This window comes from Macrobrachium nipponense, chromosome 21, assembly GCF_015104395.2.
Source record: "Macrobrachium nipponense isolate FS-2020 chromosome 21, ASM1510439v2, whole genome shotgun sequence".
Taxonomy (NCBI): Eukaryota; Metazoa; Arthropoda; class Malacostraca; order Decapoda; family Palaemonidae; genus Macrobrachium; species Macrobrachium nipponense.
The window spans coordinates 11072345-11094511 of NC_087212.1; the positions used below are offsets into that span (position 1 = coordinate 11072345).

At 36.1% G+C, this 22167-nt stretch overlaps 1 protein-coding gene across 5 annotated transcripts in view; it reads right to left on the bottom strand.

Annotated features, from left to right (window-relative positions):
* Positions 1–22167, bottom strand: part of LOC135197785 (uncharacterized) — a 186174-nt gene that overhangs the window by 45336 nt on the left and 118671 nt on the right. For 2 of the 5 annotated variants that reach the window (XM_064224895.1, XM_064224897.1), the window contains exon 1: positions 8702–8906. The exons of 2 other annotated variants lie outside the window; for them this stretch is intronic. Coding sequence is in view for 1 of the 3 variants with exons in the window: in XM_064224892.1 (XP_064080962.1) it covers positions 8712–8741 (30 nt within the window). In the remaining 2 variants the exon portion in view is untranslated. Of the gene's footprint in view, positions 1–8701; positions 8912–22167 lie in introns of those variants that run through there. One more of the 5 variants, XM_064224892.1, reaches the window with a different exon arrangement.

Genomic DNA, 22167 nt, shown 5'->3' on the forward strand with positions numbered 1-22167 from the left:
GAGAGCTTCGACAGCAATTCCTTCACACCCTCGTCTGCATTAATCTAACAAACGCTACGCTTCCATCAGCAAACCTTGAATACTCTTCAAAACCGATCTTCTACCAAATGTTTTCAATAATCCGTACATTGCCTTTATTGACTCATTAAAAACGTCTTATGTGATAAACTTGTTTTTCACCCTTATATAATTTCTCAGATAACAGTTTTATAACAAACACATGATCAATACCCTTTCTTCTTTGTCTAACCCACACCGTTCATCCCGCATCAATCTGAAGTTAATATATATTATTGCGTTAGCGATCACTGCGTTCTTTTTCCTTTTGGAGTCACCTAGCGGTTTAAGGAATGGCTTTGTGTGTGTATATATATATATACATAATATATATATGTACATGTGTGTGTGTGTGACGAAGTGCCAAGTATCTGGTTACTACACTTACCAATCAGAAAATAATTAACTCACAACAGCCAGACACCTGAACCTTCATCACAGATAAAATACGACTGAATACTCTAAAGGCAACAGTGTCCCTTAAAAACTAATTAATCATGCAAGAACTAAGTTCATTACAACAGGTGTGAGGTAATCTTATATGGAATTAAATTAATTAAAGGGGATCCTTCATCAACAACTTTAAAAGCTTAAGTATTTTCCTTGTTCTAACTCACTTCAACAAATCTGAAGGAATACTGCTCAATTACCAATTAAATCAAAAATCAATTTATCACAAAAATCAAGAAATTGAACTATTTATGTAAAATTTAGTGTTAAGTAATAATTAAAATGTGAAAATTAACTCACAATTCTAAGTAAAGGCAAAGTAATTCACAAGTGATCAACTCAATTAAATATGCAATGATTAATTAATGAAAACAATCAGTTAAACAAATTGTGAATGCAAAACAAAACACACAATGTATAAGAATATTAAACTCACCACTAAAATGTGAAAAATAAGAAATGGAAAAAAAAAAAACCCACACTTCAAAAGAATTAAAACACAGAACATAAACATTTGCGATGTGTAAAAAATGAAATAGTTTCGCCAACCCATTGTAAATATGTTTTTAGTGGCAACTTAAAACTTGTAATAACACATTACCTTGGTATACCAATCATGTTTCTGCTGCAGCTCTAAAATTCACCATATTATTCCAAAAATTCACCATAGTATTCCAAAAATGCGCCGTTACACACTTGTACAACGTCTGCTCAGATTCCACAAATAAACGCTAATATAATTAAATAAATCTAAAACCTATGAGTGAACAACCACTAAGTATAAAAATCTTTACGTTAATGTAAAACCAATAGTCTCTTATAAGAGAGAGAGAGAGAGAGAGAGAGAGAGAGAGAGAGAGAGAGAGAGGGGGGGGGGGGGGGGGTTGGCGCGCTCTTCTTTGCAATGCAAGAGTAAGTCATAGAATGACATAATTGCTCTCTCCTCGTAGGGAAACTGATCAGTGCCTCAGCCCCAAAATGGTTGGGCAAAAATTTTGGGAACGAGACACAGCTATATTATCTTAACAATTCTCATTCAAAACAATAAATATAGAGAAAGTGGGATTACAATAATAAATAATATTCATTATTGCGTGACTTAGACAAAAAAAAAAAAGTCTTAAGATAAAAGATATGATTATAGAATTCTTTTGAATGAAACAAATGTCGTCATATCCGTGGGAGACGTCACAAATCTTTCCACTTCATATTTAAGGTAGTTACAAGCCAACAAATTCTCTTTTCACATGTCGAGAGATATAAGTGTTAATTTACCAGTAGTATTTAATAGTTTTAATAAGAGAATCGTTTGTTACTAAGATGAAATGAAAGATATCAGATGTATGTGAAACGTTTATGGCAGAATCCTTTGAGAACAATCTTACGAAAGATAATGCAATCTTACAGAAAAATGGTGAAATCTTCACTTAGTTTCTCAACAAAGAGACAAGTCCGAAAATGGTTATGTACATTGTATGATTGACAGGATTCCAAAACAAAACAGAGAACCTGAATTCCTCCCTCTTATATCAAGTGATGACAGCAATTTCCTGCTTCGAACATACAATACTAATTTCTCTCTGTTCATATTCTGTTATTCCTTTATTCTTAAATTGTGTTTCTGTGAATTCTGAACATACATAACTGAACATATTATGCATTGCGAAAAGCAACAGCATAAGAATATATATATATATATATATATATATATTATATATATATATATATATATATGTGTGTGTGTGTGTGTGTGTGTGTGTGTGTGTGTGACTGGTAAAAAACCTGTTATAACAGAATTCCATCTAATAAAAGGAGCCCATAATAATGCCAACATATAGAAAGTACTATATTTTGGTTTTTATGGGCTCCTTATACACACACAACACACACACACACACACACATATATATATATATATCTATATATATATATATATATATACTATATATATATATATATATATATATATTACTTGAGCGCTCAGCTTACACCAAAATACAAAGCAGCTCGAAGATGAACCTGAGAATTTAAAATGTGCCAAACCTTACATTTATTTTGTGTCTCATCTACCTAATAAAATGCAATAGTACATCAATTTGATAAAGTAAGATCGGCTTTATCATCAATTAGAAGAGAAAGAAAGTTAAATTAGGTGCCATACAAAGACCCATCACTTCTTTGTGGTTAGCACAAACCAAACAAAGAGGCAATTGTTTCCTAGCCAACCATACGACTTAAGATATCTTTAGGATTGCGCTGAAATAATAAACTTTGAATCAGTTTAAAATCACAAATGCAAACTTGAGGATAGTGTGGGTGTTTATCCCTTGAAAATGAATTTGTATAAACCAACTAACAATAATACCAATAACGGGAAAACAAATTCGGAGTAATGTATGGATACTTGAATATTAATAATATAATAAAAAACTAACCCTCTAAAGAGAGCTTTTAAGGAATCTGTTCGATTTCCCTTTTCAATTTATTTCTAAAATACATGTACCCTTTCATAGTTGGGATTTGTTTCTCCATTTCATGACTCGCGCTCCTATGAGTTTTTTTTAATAACATTAACGAAGACATACGACAATACGATGAGATGGCAAAATGTCGCATGGATAACTACTATATGAAACGGCCCTAGAGTGAAAAAAAAAACGTACCCTGAGGCAATGAGTCATGGTGTAATGAGTAAAGTACTATAATAATAAAAAAAAGGAAAAAAACGAATGTCTGATTCATGGTGTAATCCTGATCTTACGTGTATGGTACTTGACAGAGAGACACGAGTTGTTTGCTACTCAACAAATTACTAAAATAAATAGCTCCCCATTTTGATTCAGTCGAGAATAATTGTTAATGGAGTGCCCACAACTTATGCTGACTACCACGTCTTAAACTCAAACAGCCTAACTGGCATATGTAAGCTTGTTACCTAATCTAATGAGTGGTGTATTTACTTGGATTCCCTAAAAGCTCTCTGTAGAAGTTAATTTTTTTTATTATTAATTCAAGTAACGTCATCACAATCACTTCAGAGACTGTTCACCTTTCTGTATTAGAAGAATTCTTCCAATCACTCAAACCTTCAGAAACTTTTAGTTATCCAGCCATGGCTTCAAAGAGGTTAAATAGCACCCAATCCAGCCATGCCTTCAAAGACGTTAAATAGCAACCAAGAAGATGGAGCAATAACAAATGTTAATACAGACTGAGGAAAAATGAAAGCAGCCGACCTATTAGGTATTCGGGAGCTTATGTAACTTATTGGAGCAGGATGAGGGAAAGGAGACTCGACGAATAGGCCAAGCAATGACGGCGAAAGTGAGAGCGCTAGGTTGGAATGTACGTTTAGCCGTCTCTCCTTTATGGATGTGAATTGCAGGTGTGAACTATGTGGAAGAACTGAGGATCATCAATGGGTAGACTGATTGATTGCTTGATTTATAGACTTTTGGTAGAGCAGGATTTTGAAGTGTTGGAACTGCAGGTTTAACACCATTGTGCATGAAACGGCCAATGTTGCTGACTTTTCTGCAGAGGGGATGAGGCAATAGTCATACATACATATATGTATATGTGCATGATTATATACATATATTATTGTGCAAGTATACATATATTATTTGGGTAAGGAATGTGGCTCTTTCATATCCAATTCATTACTCCACAATTACATAAAGAAATTACAGGGAAATGAGCAATACTAATATATGCTTACAGCTTACACCGAGATCCGAATTTCTTAGACATCAACTTACTTATTACGAACAGTTCCCTTCCATTTACCAGATGTCTCATCTATCTATGAAAGGCAATAGTATAAATTTGATGAATAAAGTCAGGCATTCCCATCAATTAAAACAAGAATACTATTAAATTCAGAAATTTAAAGACTCATCAATTTTTTGTGGATGGCAAAAACAAACCAGTGGCAATGATTTCTTAGCATTGAAACCTTAAACTGTGACTCACAGTTTAATATAATACCAGTTGTCCACATACCGACAAGGGGTGTCTTCTTTACAAATAACGAGGTGTAACCCAACCTAATGATAGCCACAATGCAAACATACAACAGTACGATGAGAAATGAGCGGACGCTTGTATAAACCATTCTTACATCTCTTAAAAGAAGTGGCCTTGTGTACCCTTAAAAAAAATTAAAAAATAAATAGTCAACCACACAAAGAAAAAAGGAAAATACGTACCCATGAGGCAATGACTCATGGTGCAACGACGATGACATGGGAACACAAGTTGTTAATTACTATGCAAAATTAATCAAATCAAACTGCAATCCATTTCAACTCCGCCAAACATTGCTGATTATGGAGAGCGCATATGACTATGAGCAGACTATCACGTTAGAAATTACGTGGCTAATTTATGCCCTATGAAAGCTTGTTACAAAATGTAATTGCATTTTTAACAAGAAATCTCAAATTTCAGCTCGCTAATGTAATTTCCCCTTTGTGTTCAAGAACTTTTAGCAAGCAAAGACATAGAAACGTACGCTGAAAGGTGTACCCAAGCGCAATGACCTTTAAATCTTCAAATGAAAACCCTTATGGGCAAGTGTCAACAATTTATAGACCAAAGACTGCTCCAAAGGGAAATGTGCCTGCAGAAAGAAATGTTAAGGAAAAGCTGAGTGCTTCATGATTCATGCAATCAAAAGCTCCACTAAACCTAACCAGGACATGCGTGCTTCTGCACCTTCGAGCAATCTGCAAGAAGGTACAGAGATAAAAGTGCATCACAAGAACCAAGGATCCACGAAACCCACACTCGCACTGTAATGGTGGTTGCCGATCATTATCTTCAGCATATCTACATAGATGCTTAGAGAGCAGCTTCTCAAAAACCTTAGGTGCAATAAGGGTAATTGGAATAAGGGCTATATTCTTGGGGAGGCGTGGGGATGAGGACGGACTTTAGCCCCTTACCTAATGCAGAAGTCTTCTTTCCTCCAAACAGAAGGAAGACTAGCAAGTCGCACTAACTTTCTGAAAATAGTAATCTTAAGAGCAATAAAACCAGCAGGATCCAGTTAGGCCTATGCCGCCATATCTGTCTGGTGATTTGTTGAATACAGAATTTAGGCTAATGGCCAAGCAATAGGACTTTTGAGGTCATCAGCGATGAAATAGAAATTGATAGTAGAAAAGTTTGAAAGGTATAACAGGAGGAAAATCTCGCAGTTGCAATTGCATGACTTTCTCAGGGAGGCTGTTCCAGTCCAACGGTATGAGGAGAGACCATGAGACGTATCACTGTTGTTCACAGAGACATTTTGAGACGCCTCACAAACACTACTCGCTACCACTCCGACACACAGATGTCCACAGAAAACCACAGGGACAATTCAAAAACCTTTGTAAGGCGAACAATGTCCAGTCTGATCACCGGCCTGCGAAACAGCAGCAGTTCGCTCATACAAAGTATCATAAGTAGTGGGGCAAGAAGATCTAAATTGTGGGGAAGATGGGAAAATGAGGCGTTTGTTCCCTAAATGACTTAAAAATATTACTGTAAAAAAGGAGTGTAAATGAAAATTGCCATGTTTGTGAATAAACTGTACTGATTAATTTTTAAAAAAATCTGTTTTTGCAAAATATCATCTGCAGAATCTGTCACTTATTACTGTATTGCTGTGATTATTGTCATTACTGGTATTTTCCTTTTCTCATTATTACTGATTATAATCAATATAGTTCACATTCAATCTTTTTAACTATTCTCAATCTTAGTACGGTTATGACCATTATTTTAACTACCATCGTTTATACTACCTCAGCAAGTATGGATATTGCCGATTAATCCTTTTTTTTTAATCATGTTATCTTATGTATCTAGACTGTATGTTATTGTCTATTCTTTGTATATTCCATATATATGCTCTGAGCTGAAAATAAAAATTATTATTATTATTATTATTATTATTATAAAGGACCTATGGAACTGAGAATTCTGCTCGACAGCGAGGCACATTTACTACATACTTGGTGCTGCTGTCCAGCGAATCTGGCTGCTCTCGGCGGATAAAAGGGATCAGGGATCAATATATATAGATGAAAGAAGACATGAGTCACAGAATACGTGAAGGAAGTAACAAAGTGCAACACAGCACAAAATAACTTGAGGAGAACAAAGAATAAGACCCAGAGCTGCAATGCATGAGCAATTGCTCAGCTAACTGGAAATTAATTGTTAAAGTTAATAACAAATGGGGAATGAATAAAGAAATGAAAAAGTTAAAATACACGTGAATAGATGTATCAGGGAGGTGGCACGTTCGTCGTTCGGGGAGTGGGGGAGAGGTAAGTTGGTGACGAACCTAAAACTAGTTAAAGGTGATTGGAAGAAGAGAGTAATACCTCGACAGGAAGTGTGATTGCATGAGAGAGATAAGGGGTGTATGGCACACACAGCAAAAGGGAAGAGTAATGGTTTGCTGATGAGTCATTTACTTTTCCTTTCTTTTTAGTAAGTAAATGAATTTTGTGCTGCTTGTGTTGTTTCACCGGTTAACAAGTAAATGTGAAGACCATTTCCACTCATTTTAAACAAGAAACAACTTCCTACCAGAATAAAAAATGGATTCTTGGTCAAATTTAAAATGTACACAAAATAATGATTTTGTATGAGGTGAAAGGCTTCACAATAATGCAATCGGTTCTAATTCGCAAGGTCCATAGTTCACTCCCGTCCAGTTGCCCCTTTGATGACCCTTCTCAGAATGGGTACCAGCGTCAGTTAAGGTCAAGTGGAGAAAAGGTAGAACTGAAATAGATTGAGAAAATGTAGAATTGAATAGATGGAGAAAATGTAGAACTGAATAGATGGAGAAAAGGTAGGACCAAATAGATTATATGGTGAGAGGTCGTTTACATATACATCATATCATATCATATCATATCATATATCATATCTTTATATATATATATATTATATAATATATATATATATAATATATATATATATATATATATATAGATATATATATTGTATTATGTGTTTTGTCAATACACACGCGACTTTCTTAAATTCACAAATGGCCACGTCACTTATAATGGAATCTGCTGCAACTTACAACTGGAATTATAAACTGACAAGCGCTGCAAGGATTGCAACCTGGGTCCTTTGGTTTAGAAAAAGCAAAACGTCCAAGTCAGATGCACTTGTCAGATGCAATTCCCCTTGGGTACAACCTACCCCCTAAGTATGGTGAATTCTAAACCAAATGACGTTGGCGGGTCGAGAGAGAGAGAGAGAGAGAGAGATGAGAGAGAGAGAGAGAGAGAGAGAGAGAGAGAGTTATTAATATATATGATATATATATATATATATATATATTATATATATATATATATATATATAGCTTAAAAAATCACAGTAGATGCACGTGACTTCATTAAATAAGCGAATACCACAGAAAAATGATAGTCAGAAATCCAAGCGCTTTGTCTTTACTAAGACACTGTCAAGGAGCTAATGAAATACAATTGGAGAGAAAGGTCTCAGGTACACAAGATCAGAATACCAGATGGTTAATTGTCAACAAAAGGGTAAAAATAAAGAGAGATAATCCAGGATTATCGGATATCATTAGCTCCTTGACATTGTCTTAGTAAAGACGAAAGCGCTTGGATTTCTGACTATCATTTTCCTGTGGTATTCGCTTATTATAATTATATATATATATAATATATATATATATATATATATAATAATAATATACTATCTATATATATATATATATAATAATTATATTAATATATATATACATATATATATTATTATATTTATATATATAATATATATATACAATATATATATATATGTATATATAATATATATATATATATACTATATTTATAATATATATTATATATATATATATATAAATGTGTGTGTAATTTAATTTACATACATGCGCAGTATTTCTTGAAAGGGATTTAGTAATCGCAACAGGTGAGCATCGAATTAAAACAGCCCGGAGAAAAATAATGTATCATCGAGGACTAAACTAAGTTTCACTTTTCTCTCCGTTTCCGTCTTTATTTTCTAAGTTAAGTCACGAACATTATTTCTTTATACCAATGACTGTTACAGTTTTTTTTACTGTTCACTTGTGTCTCCAGATTTAATACCGCTGGACTACCAGTTCTAATAATATCAACAGACTAACCTTCTTATACCTGCGTCATTGGCACTGCTAGTTGTTTCATGTTTGCATTCAGTTTTGTATACGACGCACTTTCGGACTTCGCCTGAAAATAGGGGAAAACACCGGTACTGGCGACTATAGAGACTTCGGCGACGGTTTTCAGAGATGACGGACGATACGAATTCGAGCAATGCCTGCACCGCTGGCCTACGACTTACTTGACGCAAGAGGGGGTTGGTTAGTTGGGTTGCAACGCTGGGAGGCAGGTCGGTCCGTCGGAACGCGTCCTCTTCGGGATTTGCAGTGTTGCACCACGACTCGCCAAACGTATATTTTTTTTCCGTTCTGCAAGCCTCAGGCCTTCGGTACTAATCATAGCACCCTCGAGTTCAATGACGTGCTGAAAATGAACTTGAACCTCTCGCATACAGAGCAATTGTTGCCAAGTGCTATATAAATAAAGCCAGTGCATACAGGCAGCAATACTTCCGTTCATAATTATTTCTCCTACTATAATCTACCTTATCACACTCAAGGCGACCTTCAGCCAAGTTTCATCGATGTCTATCATGGAGATTACAAACTAACACAAATATGAATCAGATATTTGCTTACAATGATCCTCAATAAACAAAAATATGAATCATATATTTGCTTACAATGATCCTCAATAAACAACATATTGCAAATATAATTTGCGATAAATAGCTTCCTTAACATTACAAATTATATCAATGGCAACTCCAGATCTTGACGTGAGATGATTACATAACCGGGAAACTGTTGGACAAAACACGTTGAAGATATGTGTATAGTCAGGTACAAAATACATACACACGCACATACACAGGATACTCATCTTCCAGGGGGCCATTCCCACCCGCTCTCTTATATGGATGTGTATATACATATGTGTGTGTGTGTGTGAGAGAGAGAGAGGTAATGGTCAGTTGCAAGTATTCTCGTGTAGAGGTGCCACAAAAAATGTCTTTCACTTTCCAAACAAGTTTTTGACGATATGATTACAATTGCCATACCCCTTCCTTTACCCCAGCAGACGCCAAAACCCATTTACATGTTTGGTATGATGGCCGATAGCCCATAAATAAGGTATAGATGTGGAATAAGGTGAGAGGGAGAGCTGTAGGCTATCCCTAGGCCAAACATGTGTGAGGGTTTCGTGGTATGTCCGGTAATATTCTCCGCTGCCACTCTGCTCTTGTTAAGTTAAGCAGTAAATGCAGTACCTGGTAGTTAGACAATCGTAGTAGTGCCACCAGAGTTAAAATGGGCATAGTGTTAGCAGCAACTTGAAATCTGGTCAGCAATTCAATGTAAACCTATCTGATGCTAGCTTTTAATTTAAAATAATTTTATATTGGTACAAACACATACACATACATACATATACATACATACATACATACACACATACATACTACCACACATACATAACAATATTATATATTATATATATATATAATATAATATAATATATATATATATATATGTATGTATATGTATGTATAGGTGTTTGTATCCAATATAAAATGTTTTAAATTAAAAGCTAGCATCGGAGTAGGTTTACATTGAATTGCTGACCAGATTCTAAGGAGTTGCTGCAAACACTATATAATTTTATATATTATATATATATATATATATATATATATATATATATTATGATATATATATATAATACAATAAATTCAGGGGGGGGTACCATGATACATTAGTAGATTGCCATAGTTTATTAAAAAACGTTTCGCACACAATTCTCGGTGCATCATCAGTCTGTGAACAATAAAAGTAAATACATTATAAAAAGGAATTCACAAAATTACAAGGTAATTAAAAATCAATGGTTTAAAAAGAAAAGCAGAAGTTATAAGTTAAAAAAATACGTTAAAACACTGTAAAAAGAGAGAGAGAGAACTGAGACACCAACCATCCAAGGCAAAAGACGAAGAAGGAATAGCAAAACCTGACGTCCCAAACAAAAAGTCAGTTATGCCAAATACAGAGGGGAAGCCGTGGTGTGATTGTTCAAAGAGGGAACTAGCCTTTTGATAAGTAATGACTCCAGAGTAGTTAGATGATCTGGGTCCTTGTATATCCAATAATAGAGAAGTGCTGTTTTTCAAGACCTCTATTTTGCATATAGCAGCATGATTTTTAATGTTAGAAAACTCTGGTTGCTTAATTCTCTGGCCTGTACGAAAACTGAAACCCATGTGGCTGCAATATCTCACTTGCAACAGCCTACGAGTAGATCCGATGTAAGAGCCCGGACCATCCAGGGCATGTGAATTTGTATACAACATTAGATCTCATGAAGGATTGCAAGCGATCTTTATTCATGTTTAACATATAGAGATGACGTAATATGTTTTCGTCTTGAACTCGATGCTAATCGCCCCATATGCCAATACGCTTACGGGGATAGAGAGTGATTCATTCGATCCCGAGACCTAGCCACTGGCGTGAGGAATAGTATATCTCTCTCTCTCTCTCCAAAGCTCTATCTCTCGCACGAACTGTTTCATTCAACGTAATGTAACTCACATTTGTATTTGAGCTGGTCACTCACTAACTGTTTTAATGTATGTGTTGTTTGTGGAATCTGAGCATAGTGTTATTAATATTATTTTTGTGAAGGCGCCCAGAAATATATTGAAGAGGTTGAAATTGTAACAGGCCTTTGCTTTTGATTGGAGTTGCAACTGCGTATACAGGTATTTTCAAATGTTTTGAAGTGCACTTCGAGGTTTTATTTTACAATGTTTGGATAAAATTATCATTCTCTATACATTTTTCTTTTGCTTTGTTCTTTTGACATGTCCATTTTATATGCTTAATGTTTGTACTGTCAATGCTTTAATTGTTTTCATATTATGCACTATATTTTGTTCAATTAGTTTGAATAATATTCTATTGTGTAATTGTTTGAATCTAACACTTGCAAATTAATTTGTATTTAATAAAATTTCATTTCAAATTTAATTATTGCTTTATAATTTAATTTAATTAATTTTCTTGATAAAATTTGATTTAATTTTGCTTAATAATTAATTCAAGAATTAATTAAACTTTTGTTTTCAAGTAATAACAATTTCCCTGAGATTGTGAATTTCACTTATAAATTTTGAATTTAGAAATAAATTTTTGTATTTAAAATTTATATGAGCATTTTATTATACCACCAGTATAATATTTTATTTTTGTTTAGGTAGAAATATAGAGTGGCAATTGTGCCGTTTCCCTCAAATGAATCAGAATCAGGGAAATAACTTAGATTTGAAATTGCAGAAGGAGTGATGCCCTTTAATTAAGATTACCTCACATCCATTTTAATGAACTTAGACTGATTGTTTTCTTGACTGTTCAGTTCTATAATGGATCACTGTTACCTTTAGAGTATTCAGTCGTTTAGTATTTGTGATGAAGGGTCAGGTGTCTGACTGTAGTGAGGTAAGTAATAACCAAGTACTACTTGACCAAAATGTGCCCCAAGTACAAAGGGTGTCCTAGACCCAGGAAAAAAAGGGTCTTTTGCGCTAACAAGTACAAATGGTAAGTGTAGTAACCAGATACTACTTGGCAATTTGGGTTAACAAATATTAATGGTTTCCAGACACAGATCTTTGGCTACTTCCCCCAAGTACTAATGGTATCCAGACCCAGATACTCTTGACCATCTCGGCACCAAGTATTAATGGTGCCCAGAGACCAGGGATATTTGGCACTTTGTGTACCAAGTATTATTGATCCCCCGAGACCAGGGAGGAAAACAAATCACATTATCACTCTAGCTTATACTGGTGGTATTAGGAATATATATTGTTAGAAGAGTGACAATATATTTGTTTTTGCATTTTATTGTAAGAATTGTATTTGAGAAAAATGGGTCCATTCGATACTCAGGAATTTTTAGCAGCCCCTTCCATCCAAATGTTATCTGAAACTACTCTGATTAAGGCACAGTGGAGTGCTCTAGCAGTAGCATGTGGTGGTCATGTGTCTAGTAGCATGATAAAAGCAGAAATCAAATGCATTGCCATGCAAGCATTGATAGACTCTGGTAGAATAACTGATGATGATGAGTTAGAACTGTCAAGAGTTGTTGAATGTAGCACACGCTGATCTTATAAATAAGCAAGTAGAAAAAAAAGAGAAAAGTGACACAAAGTTAGAACTCAGACGCATAGAAGCAGAAGAAAGTTTGATTAAGCTAAAAATGCAGGCTGAAAGAGAAAAAGTAGACAGGGAAAAACAAGAAAGAAGAGAAATAGAAGAAGAAAAAGCAGCAGAAGATGAAAGGCAAAGGATAAAAGAGGGAAAGAGAAATTGCAAGACATGAAAGGGAGATGGAATTGACAAGAGCTAGATCCACATTACCTGTAACACCGTCTAACCCAAACCATGGTAATCAAGGCCATGCATTTGATGTAGAAAGAGTGCAGAAGTTAATCCCTAAGTTTACTGAAGAGGCTCCAGATGAGTTCTTTGATCACTTTGAGAAAGTGGCTTCAGGTATGGGATGGCCAGAAGATAAATGGTCAGTTTTGCTACAAAGTGTCTTGATTAGTAAAGGGAGAAGCACTTATTTAGCCTTAACAGCTGATCAGTGTAAAGACTACAAGGTGCTCAAACATAATGTGCTATACCAGTTGACCCCAGAGTACTACAATGAAAGATTCAGAAATTTAAGAAAGGATGAAAAAGTAATTTTCTTGGATTACGCTTATAAAGTGAGAAGGTGTTTTAAAAGATGGTTGGAGGCAGCTAAAGTTACAACTTTTGAAGAGTTAGAAGAGTTAGTTGTTTTAGAGCAATATTTTAAAGGTATTCCTGAGCATATAAAAGCCTATTTGAGAGAGGGAGAGGTTTAAAAACTTGATAAAGCTGCTACACTGAGTGAAGACTACAATATAATTAGTAGCAGGCGCATTTATAATGTCAAATACCAGAATCAACCACGCCCAGGTTTTAAGTCTCATCCAGGTTTCAGGAGCAATTTTATAAATGGGAAACCTACAAGTAATAATACTCCTCAGCAAGCTAATGTGAAATCCTCATCTAATTTTGCAAGACAGTTGCAAAAGCCTAATGTTGTCTGCTTTAAGTGTGGAAGAGCAGGGCACTTCAGTCAGGGGTGTTATTGGAATTATCAGCAGTCCAAGCCTGTTGGTCAAATAGTAAGAGGTGACCATGTCAAACAGACTGTTAAGAACAATGTGGGGAAGAATCCGACTACAGGGAAGACTGAAACTAAACAAGCTGAGTGTTTAGCAACCAGTGGAAATGTAACTTCAAGCAGTGAGTGGCTATGCAGTTTGGAGGCCTTTAAGCCATATATCTATGAAGGTACACTGGCAACTCAAGAAGAGAGTATGCAGGTACCAGTCAAGATTTTACGTGATACAGGGAGCAACCATAGTGTGGTGTTACGTGATGCTCACCCAATGTTGGAGAAGAATCTCACTGGAGATTCAGTTATTTTGAAGGGTATAGGAGGAGAGGAAGTAACTCCTATATGCCGCTTACACCTGTCCTGTGAATTGGTGACAGGGAGTGTTGATTTTGCTGTGAAGGAATCACTGGCTGTGGAAGGTGTACATGTTCTGTTGGGAAATGAAGTTGGTGGTGTTCCATTTGTTCCTTGTCCTGTAGTGACAGACAAACCGTTGAGGATTAGTCCTACGGTAGAGTTGGAGAAGAATAACCCCCACCTGTTCCCTAGTTGTGTAACTACCAGGAGTATGAGGAGGATTATGACTGTTGGTGAAGAAACTAAGGATTTGCACCCCCAAGATGGATCAAGTGAAGGATCTTTGAACTTAGAACAATTGTTCCAGGGGAGTGAGCCTCCCTTGGAGCTGACCGAGAAAGGATTTCCCAAGAAAATGAAGAATCTGTTGTTCCTGAAGAGACTCCAAGTAGTCAGTGTTTTCCTCAAGATAGTAGTGAAACTGCAGTAGCTGAGGTAGCAGATATTGATAGTTCAACCCTTGAAGTTGGGCAGGTGACAAGAGAAAAGCTAATGGACTTGCAGAAGAGGGATGCATCGTTAGCTGATTTGTTCTTCAGAGTTGTTGATCAGAAAGAGATGCAACAAACTCCTACCTGTTATTACCTGAAGGAAGGTTTGCTGATGAGGAAGTATAGACCTTCAGATATACCCGGAAATGCTGAATGGGGCGAATATTATCAGATTTTTATTCCATGTCCATTGAGAAAGCAAGTGGTAGCAGTAGCTCATGAATCTGGACATATGGGAATCAGGAAGACCGTGGAGAAGATCATGAGATATTTTTTCTGGCCTGGACTTCATAAAGATGTTAGCAGGTTCTGTCGAGTGTCCTACCTGCCAGATAGCTGGAAAACCTAATGAAACCATTCAGAAAGCCCCCCTACAACCTATAGAAGTTAGAGGAGAACCTTTTAACAAGGTGATTATAGATACAGTTGGACCACTTCCGAAGACGAAGAAAGGAAATGAGTATCTGTTGACATTAATGTGTCCTGTTACCAGATATCCTGAGGTGATCCCTGTTAGAAACATATCTGCCAAGTTAGTTACTGAGAAACTAGTGGAGTTTTTCTCAAAGTTTGGTATACCAGAAATTGTACAAAGTGATAGAGGAACGAACTTTACTTCCAAGTTATTCCAGGATGTGATGAACTTATTAGGGGTGAAACAACAGTTATCAACTGCTTATCATCCAGAAACTCAAGGAGCCTTGGAAAGGTTCCACTAGACATTGAAAAGTATGCAGAGTCAGGAGGAGAATGGGATGTTGGCTTACCCTTAATGTTATTTGAAGTTAGGAATGCTTATCAAGAAAGCATGGGATGTTCACCTAATGAGATGATTTTTGGAAGAGAAGTGAGAGGACCTTTGAAGATTCTTGCAGAAAATTGGGTAGAAAATCAAGAGGAAATCCAAGGAGAGTATGTGAAGAACTTAAGGAAAAGGTTGAAAGAGATTAGAAAATTCTCTTTAGAAAATCTGAAAATGAGTAAAGAGAAAATGAAAAGGAACTATGATAGGAAGACTGTAAAGAGAAAATGAAAAGGAACTATGATAGGAAGACTAAACTAAGAAGTTTTAGTGTTGGTCAACAAGTGTTAGTGTTTCTGCCAGTCAAGAGATTTCCCCTTACCAATAAATTTCAAGGTCCCTACAGGATAATTGAGAAGTTAAGAGATAGAAACACCAGAAAGAAGAAAACGACAGAGGAAGACACATGTGAACCTCTTGAAACCTTACTTCTCAGAAAATAGAAATGAAACTGTGTCAATAATACAGACAACTTCATCTACAGAAGACGATGATATCAGGCTATGAATTGGGAGCTGAAAGCAAGATGAATAATTCTTCAATTTTAGAAAATTTGGAGGATAAACTGAAACATCTTAATGTTGAACAAGGAGAGGAATTAAGTGAAGTGATTAGAAGCTTAACAGATATTTATGCAGATGTACCCAGATGTCCTTATCTGCCCAAACATGAAATCAAGATCCAAGAAGATGGAAAATCATTCAAGCAAAGAGCTTATCACTTATCATCTTATCATCGAGATGTTCTGAAGAAAGAAGTTCAGTATTTACTGCAATATAGATTAGCCGAAACCAGTTCAAGTCACTTCAGTTCTCCATGTGTGTTAGTGAAGAAACCTGATGGCTCCTTTAGGATGTGTACTGATTATAGGAAACTGAATTCCATTAGTATGGCTGACAATTATCCCTTGCCTCTTATAGATCAGTTACTTGATAATATTGGGCAAGCCAAGTTTATTTCCAAGATAGACTTATTGAAGGGATATTATCAGATACCCTTAGATGAAAATGCAAAGTTGCTGTCAGCTTTTATTGCTCCTTTTGGATTGTATCAGTACTCTGTATTGCCACTTGGTCTGATGAATGCACCAGCCACATTTCAGCGAGTGATGGATTAACTGCTAGGATCTATAGAAGGAGTAGGTGTATACCTTGATGACATAGTCATTTACTCTACAACATGGGAAGAACATCTGCAGATCCTGAAGAAAGTTTTCAAGAAACTACAAGAGGCAGGACTAACAGTCAACCTACAGAAGAGTGAGTTTGGGAAGGCGACTGTTCAGTACCTTGGGTTTGAAGTTGGGAAAGGCCTTCTCACTCTGATGAATGCTAATGTAAAAGGTATCCGTAAGGCTACCTCCCCTACTACTAGGAAGCAGCTACAAAGATTTTTGGGCATGGCTGGATTCTATCGTCGTTTCTGTCCAAATTTCTCAGCCGTAGTAGCTCCCTTGACAGACTTAACTAGTCCCAAAGCTAAGTTTGTTTGGACTCCAGAGTGTCAAGAATTCTTTGAGAAGGTAAAAGCCATTTTAACTTCAAGACCAGTGCTTCAAGCTCCAAACTTTAATAAGAAATTTGTGATACAAGTTGATGCCTCTGATTGTGGAATTGGAGCTGTTCTACTTCAAGAAGATGAACATAACCTACACCATGTGTGTTTCCTGTCTTCGAAACTGAAAAAGCATCAGAAAAACTATGCAACTATTGAAAAATAAACTCTAGCCTTAATCACAGCATTGAAAAAGTTTGAAGTGTATGTGAACAGACCTAGGAATGAAGAAGTTTTAGTGTTGTCTGATCACAATCCCCTGTCATTTATACAGAGGATGAAAAACCATAATAAAAAACTGACCAGGTGGTCTTTGTGCTTGCAACAGTATAAATTGAAGGTTGAGCACATATCTGGTAAGAACAATGTAGTTGCCGATTATTTATCCCGTTGTGAATCGTTGGATTCAACCCCTGAATAACTAATCTTCTCGGGGGAGGAATCTTATAATGTAAGTTTTGTAATGCAATTATAATTTTGGTAATATGATTAATTCACCTCAGAACCTGTGTATCATGTTATGAAATGTATGTTTTTGTGTTCAGATTTCCACATTTAAAGATAACACATGTTAAGAAGTGTAACTTTTCATTTTTAAACATACATAAGGCAGAGAGGAAAAACGTATGTAAGACAGAGAGAAAGAGTAACAGAGAAGGTTGTTATTCACACCTAGAGAATGTCTGAGCCAGCCGATTTCTTTATCCGCGCAAACATACGTAGGGACTTCCCAAGCAGCATCGAGTCCTTGTAGAACCTTCCCTACAATGATGTTATTCATGTTTAACATAGAGATGATGTAATATGTTTTCGTCTTGAACTCGATGCTAATCGCCCCATATGCCCTTACGCTTTCAGGGATAGAGAATGATTCATTCGATCCCGAGACCTAGCCGCTGTTTCATTCAATGTAATGTAACTCACATTTGTATTTGAGCTGGTCACTCACCAACTGTTTTAATGTATGTGTTGTTTGTGAAATCTGAGCATAGTGTTATTAATATTATTTTTGTAAAGGCGCCCACGAAAATATTGAAGAGGTTGAAATTGTAACAGGCCTTTGCTTTTGATTGGAGTTGCAACTGCGTATACAGGTATTTTTCAAATGTATTGAAGTGCACTTCGAGGTTTTATTTTACAATGTTTGGATGAAATTAACATTCTCTATACATTTTTCTTTTGCTTTGTTCTTTTGACATGTCCATTTTATATGCTTAATGTTTGTACTGTCAATGCTTTAATTGTTTTCATATTATGCATTTTTTTTTTGCATTGTCTTTATTTTGTTTAATTAGTTTGAATAATATTCTATTATGTAATTGTTTGAATCTAACACTTGCAAATTAATTTGTATTTAATTAAATTTCATTTCAAATTTAATTATTGCTTTATAATTTAATTTAATTAATTTTCTTGATAAACTTTGATTTAATTTTGCTTAATTAATTCAAGAATTAATTAAACTTTTGTGTTCAAGTAATAACAATTTCCTGGAGATTGTGAATTTCACTTATAAATTTTGAATTTAGAAATACATTTTTGTATTTAAAATTTATATGAGCATTTTTATACCACCAGTATTATATTTTATTTTTGTTTAGGTAGAAATATAGAGTGGTAATTGTGCCGTTTCCCTCAAATGAATCAGAATTAGGGAAATACTTAGATTTGATTAATTAAGATTACCTCACATCCATTTTAGTGAACTTAGACTGATTGTTTTCTTGACTGTTCAGTTCTATAAGGGATCACTGTTACCTTTAGAGTACTGAGTTAATTAGTATTTGTGATGAAGGGTCAGGTGTCTGACTGTAGTGAGGTAAGCAATAACCAAGTACTTTACCAAACTGTGCCCCAAGTACAAAAAGGGTGTCCTAGACCCAGGAATAAAAGGGTCTCTTGCACTAACAAGTACAAATGGTAAGTGTAGCAACCAGATACTTGGCAATTTGGGTTAACAAATATTAATGGTGTCCAGACACAGATCTTTGGCTACTTCCCCCAAGTATTAATGGTATTCAGACCCAGATACTCTGCCCACTTCGTCACAATATATATATATATATATATATATATATATATATATATAATATATATATATAATATATATATATATATATATATATATATATATATATACATATATATATATATATTCTCTTCGCTCTACATCGGAAGTAATAATAATAATAATATGCTTTATTTCAGCTCGGGGCCATATACATTGAATATACAAAATACAGACAATCTAGATACATGAGACATGATAAAATAGAAAAGAAAAGGAAATGAATCGGCACTTATCCACAAAATAGCTGAGGTAGCATAAAAGCTAATAATCATCATACTGGTAATAACAGTAATAATATTGGTGAGAAAAAAAAATGCATTGAGAGTAATAACAGTTAGTGCACATATTATATAACTTAACTTTCAACTAGAGACCTTAGGTGGTTACAGTAGTCAGGTCCAGAGGGCTAAATACATAAATTAAATGTAAATAAAACTTTAACTTGATAGTAATCACAGTTATAATAAAAAATTAGAATATCAGCAATAAATGTAATAATGACAAAAACTGCAGATGACATCTTCCCAATACAGAGATTAAGTCCTTTATGGGAAAAAGGCCTCTTTTCCATCTTTCCACAATTTAGATTTCTTCTTGCTTCACTCCTTAGGATGCTTTGTATGAGCGAGTTTGCTGCCTGTTTCTCACTCGGTTACCAGACTGGACATTGATCGCCTAACAATGATTTTTTAAATTGTCCAGGTGGTTTTTCTATGAACATCTGTGTGGCGGAGTGGTAGCAGATGTTTGTGAGGCGTCTCAAAATGTCATTGTGCACAACAGTGATGCGTCTCATGGTCTCTCGGGTATAGTTCGCCCAGAGGCGGGGAACACGCCCATAAGGATACTGTAGCATAGTACGAGCGGAAGAGCAGCAGTTTCACGTCCTCGGTGACAGAAGGCAAACCTCCTTGCAATCATGTTGCCAGCTGCACATAGTTTACGACACCTCTGTTTCAATGTCTGCCGTATACTCTTTAGGTCGTCGGTGATAATGTGACCCCAAATACGGAAATTCGTGCACAAATTGCAGCCGATGGTTTCCGAGGAAAATTTGGTTTCGTTGTAGATTACATCAAATTCCTCTGCATATTGGCGGCAAGTGTTGATGAGTCGTTGGAGACCTTGCACTGATGGGGAAATCAGAACCATATCGTCGGCGTAACAGAGGTTGTTTATGGTTGTTTCATTGACGGTGCATCCGATTGGAGCGAGTTCAGTTTGACATTCAAGGCATCTGTGTACGTATTAAACAGGTATGGAGAGAGAATGCCCCCTTGCTGAAGCCCGTTTAGGGAGCCGAAGGTGTAAGATAATACGTTACCCCATTTGACACAGAATTGCTGTGTGGAGAACCAGCAATGTAAAATGCCAATTAGATACAGGGGTGTGCCCCTTTTATGCAGCTTCAGGAAAAGCTTCAGGTAGTTTACTCTGTCAAATGCTTTTCTCACATCTACAAAAACAAAGGAAAACAGGAGAGGGCTGATGATAGGTAGTAGTTCAGCAATTCTTTCAGTATGTAGATGTAGGTGTCAGTTGAGTGGTTTGCTTTAAACCCGAACTGGTTGTCTAGTCGTGCGTAGAAAGGGGAGAAGTCTCACTAGAAGAACAGACTCTAGTATCTTCGATGCGATCGTTGTGATTGCAATCGGCCAGTAGTTGCCAGGGTCAGCTGCGTCCTTTAGCTTGTTTTTGATTAATGGTATCAAGTGAACTAAGAGTAGGGAGTCTGGAAGAAACCGGTGAATTATGCACGCATTGAATAGGGCAGCTAGCAAAATGTAAATTATCGGATGGCAGAATTTGAAGGCCTCTGCAGGAAGACCATCACAGCCGGGCGATTTATTATTAGGTAGGCTGTTTATGGCATCGCTGATGTTACCTGGCATAATACGGTCTGCAAAATGAAATTGAATGTTGTCAGTAAGGAGGTTATCTACATCCCTTTGGGAATCTTGATCATTTATGCAATTCAGATATTGTGAAGTGATCGCCCCACATTCTTGCAATAGCTTCATCTCCGACTGCTTCCCTACTCTCTGTGATAGCTTTTTAGTTTTGAGATTTAAGGACTGGATATCTTTCCAAAGACGAGGATAATCACCAGATTCTAAGTTTTCGAGACATTGCATCGGCTCTTAGTTGTTTATCATTTAACCTGCAGTGCTTAAGAGCAAGTTTTGAACTGCGCTCTCGCCTGTCTCATTAGTAATGCAGTTGTTCCCTTCCCTGGGGCTACCATTTTGCCTCCACAGTAAAAACATTTCTCGTGAGTATGTATACAGATCTTTAACCAAGTCATTCAACCAGGGATATACGAGAATTACCTTGACGAAATCTGTAGGCAATCCTGCCCGAAGCAAGCATAGCGGAGATTATGTTCGAATAGAATTCATTCTGATCCCTCTTGTGGTAGGTTCATTTCTACAATTTGTTTGTTTAGTACAAAGTAAGGGCGTCTGCGGTTGAAACTATTGACCGCAGCCTGGTTTCCGTGGTCACCCTAAAGTATCTGGTTTTCTGTTGGTTTTTAAAATCCCAGTTTATCGCTGGTGGGCGATCAGTTAGGGGGTTCACGGTAGGGGAGGGATGGGGTACTGAATGACCACCTGTAATGGGATGTGATCGTAGCCCGTTGCAAGATCATAGCGAATATTGCAGGTCATAATAGAATCATGAAGTTGTGGAGATGTGATGCAGTGGTCCAGCCAGGAAGTTGTAATAGCGTCCGCTCTATTATGTACATATGAATAAGAGGAGGGAGGGAGGAGCATTACATCGCTAATTTGGAGAGCATGATTTTGACAGAAGCGAGTAAGTTCATTATAAAATTGTTTTGTGGTGAGAATTAAGTCCTGATTATACAAATATGATCACAGGAGAATCATGAATAATACTGTGTAACTCACCTAGGATCATGCAGTAGTGATCAAATTATTGTTATTTTCCCATGGCATATAAACATTAATAATTAGGATATTAGAGTTCCCTACTGTCACTTGAAGCCCCAGTAAT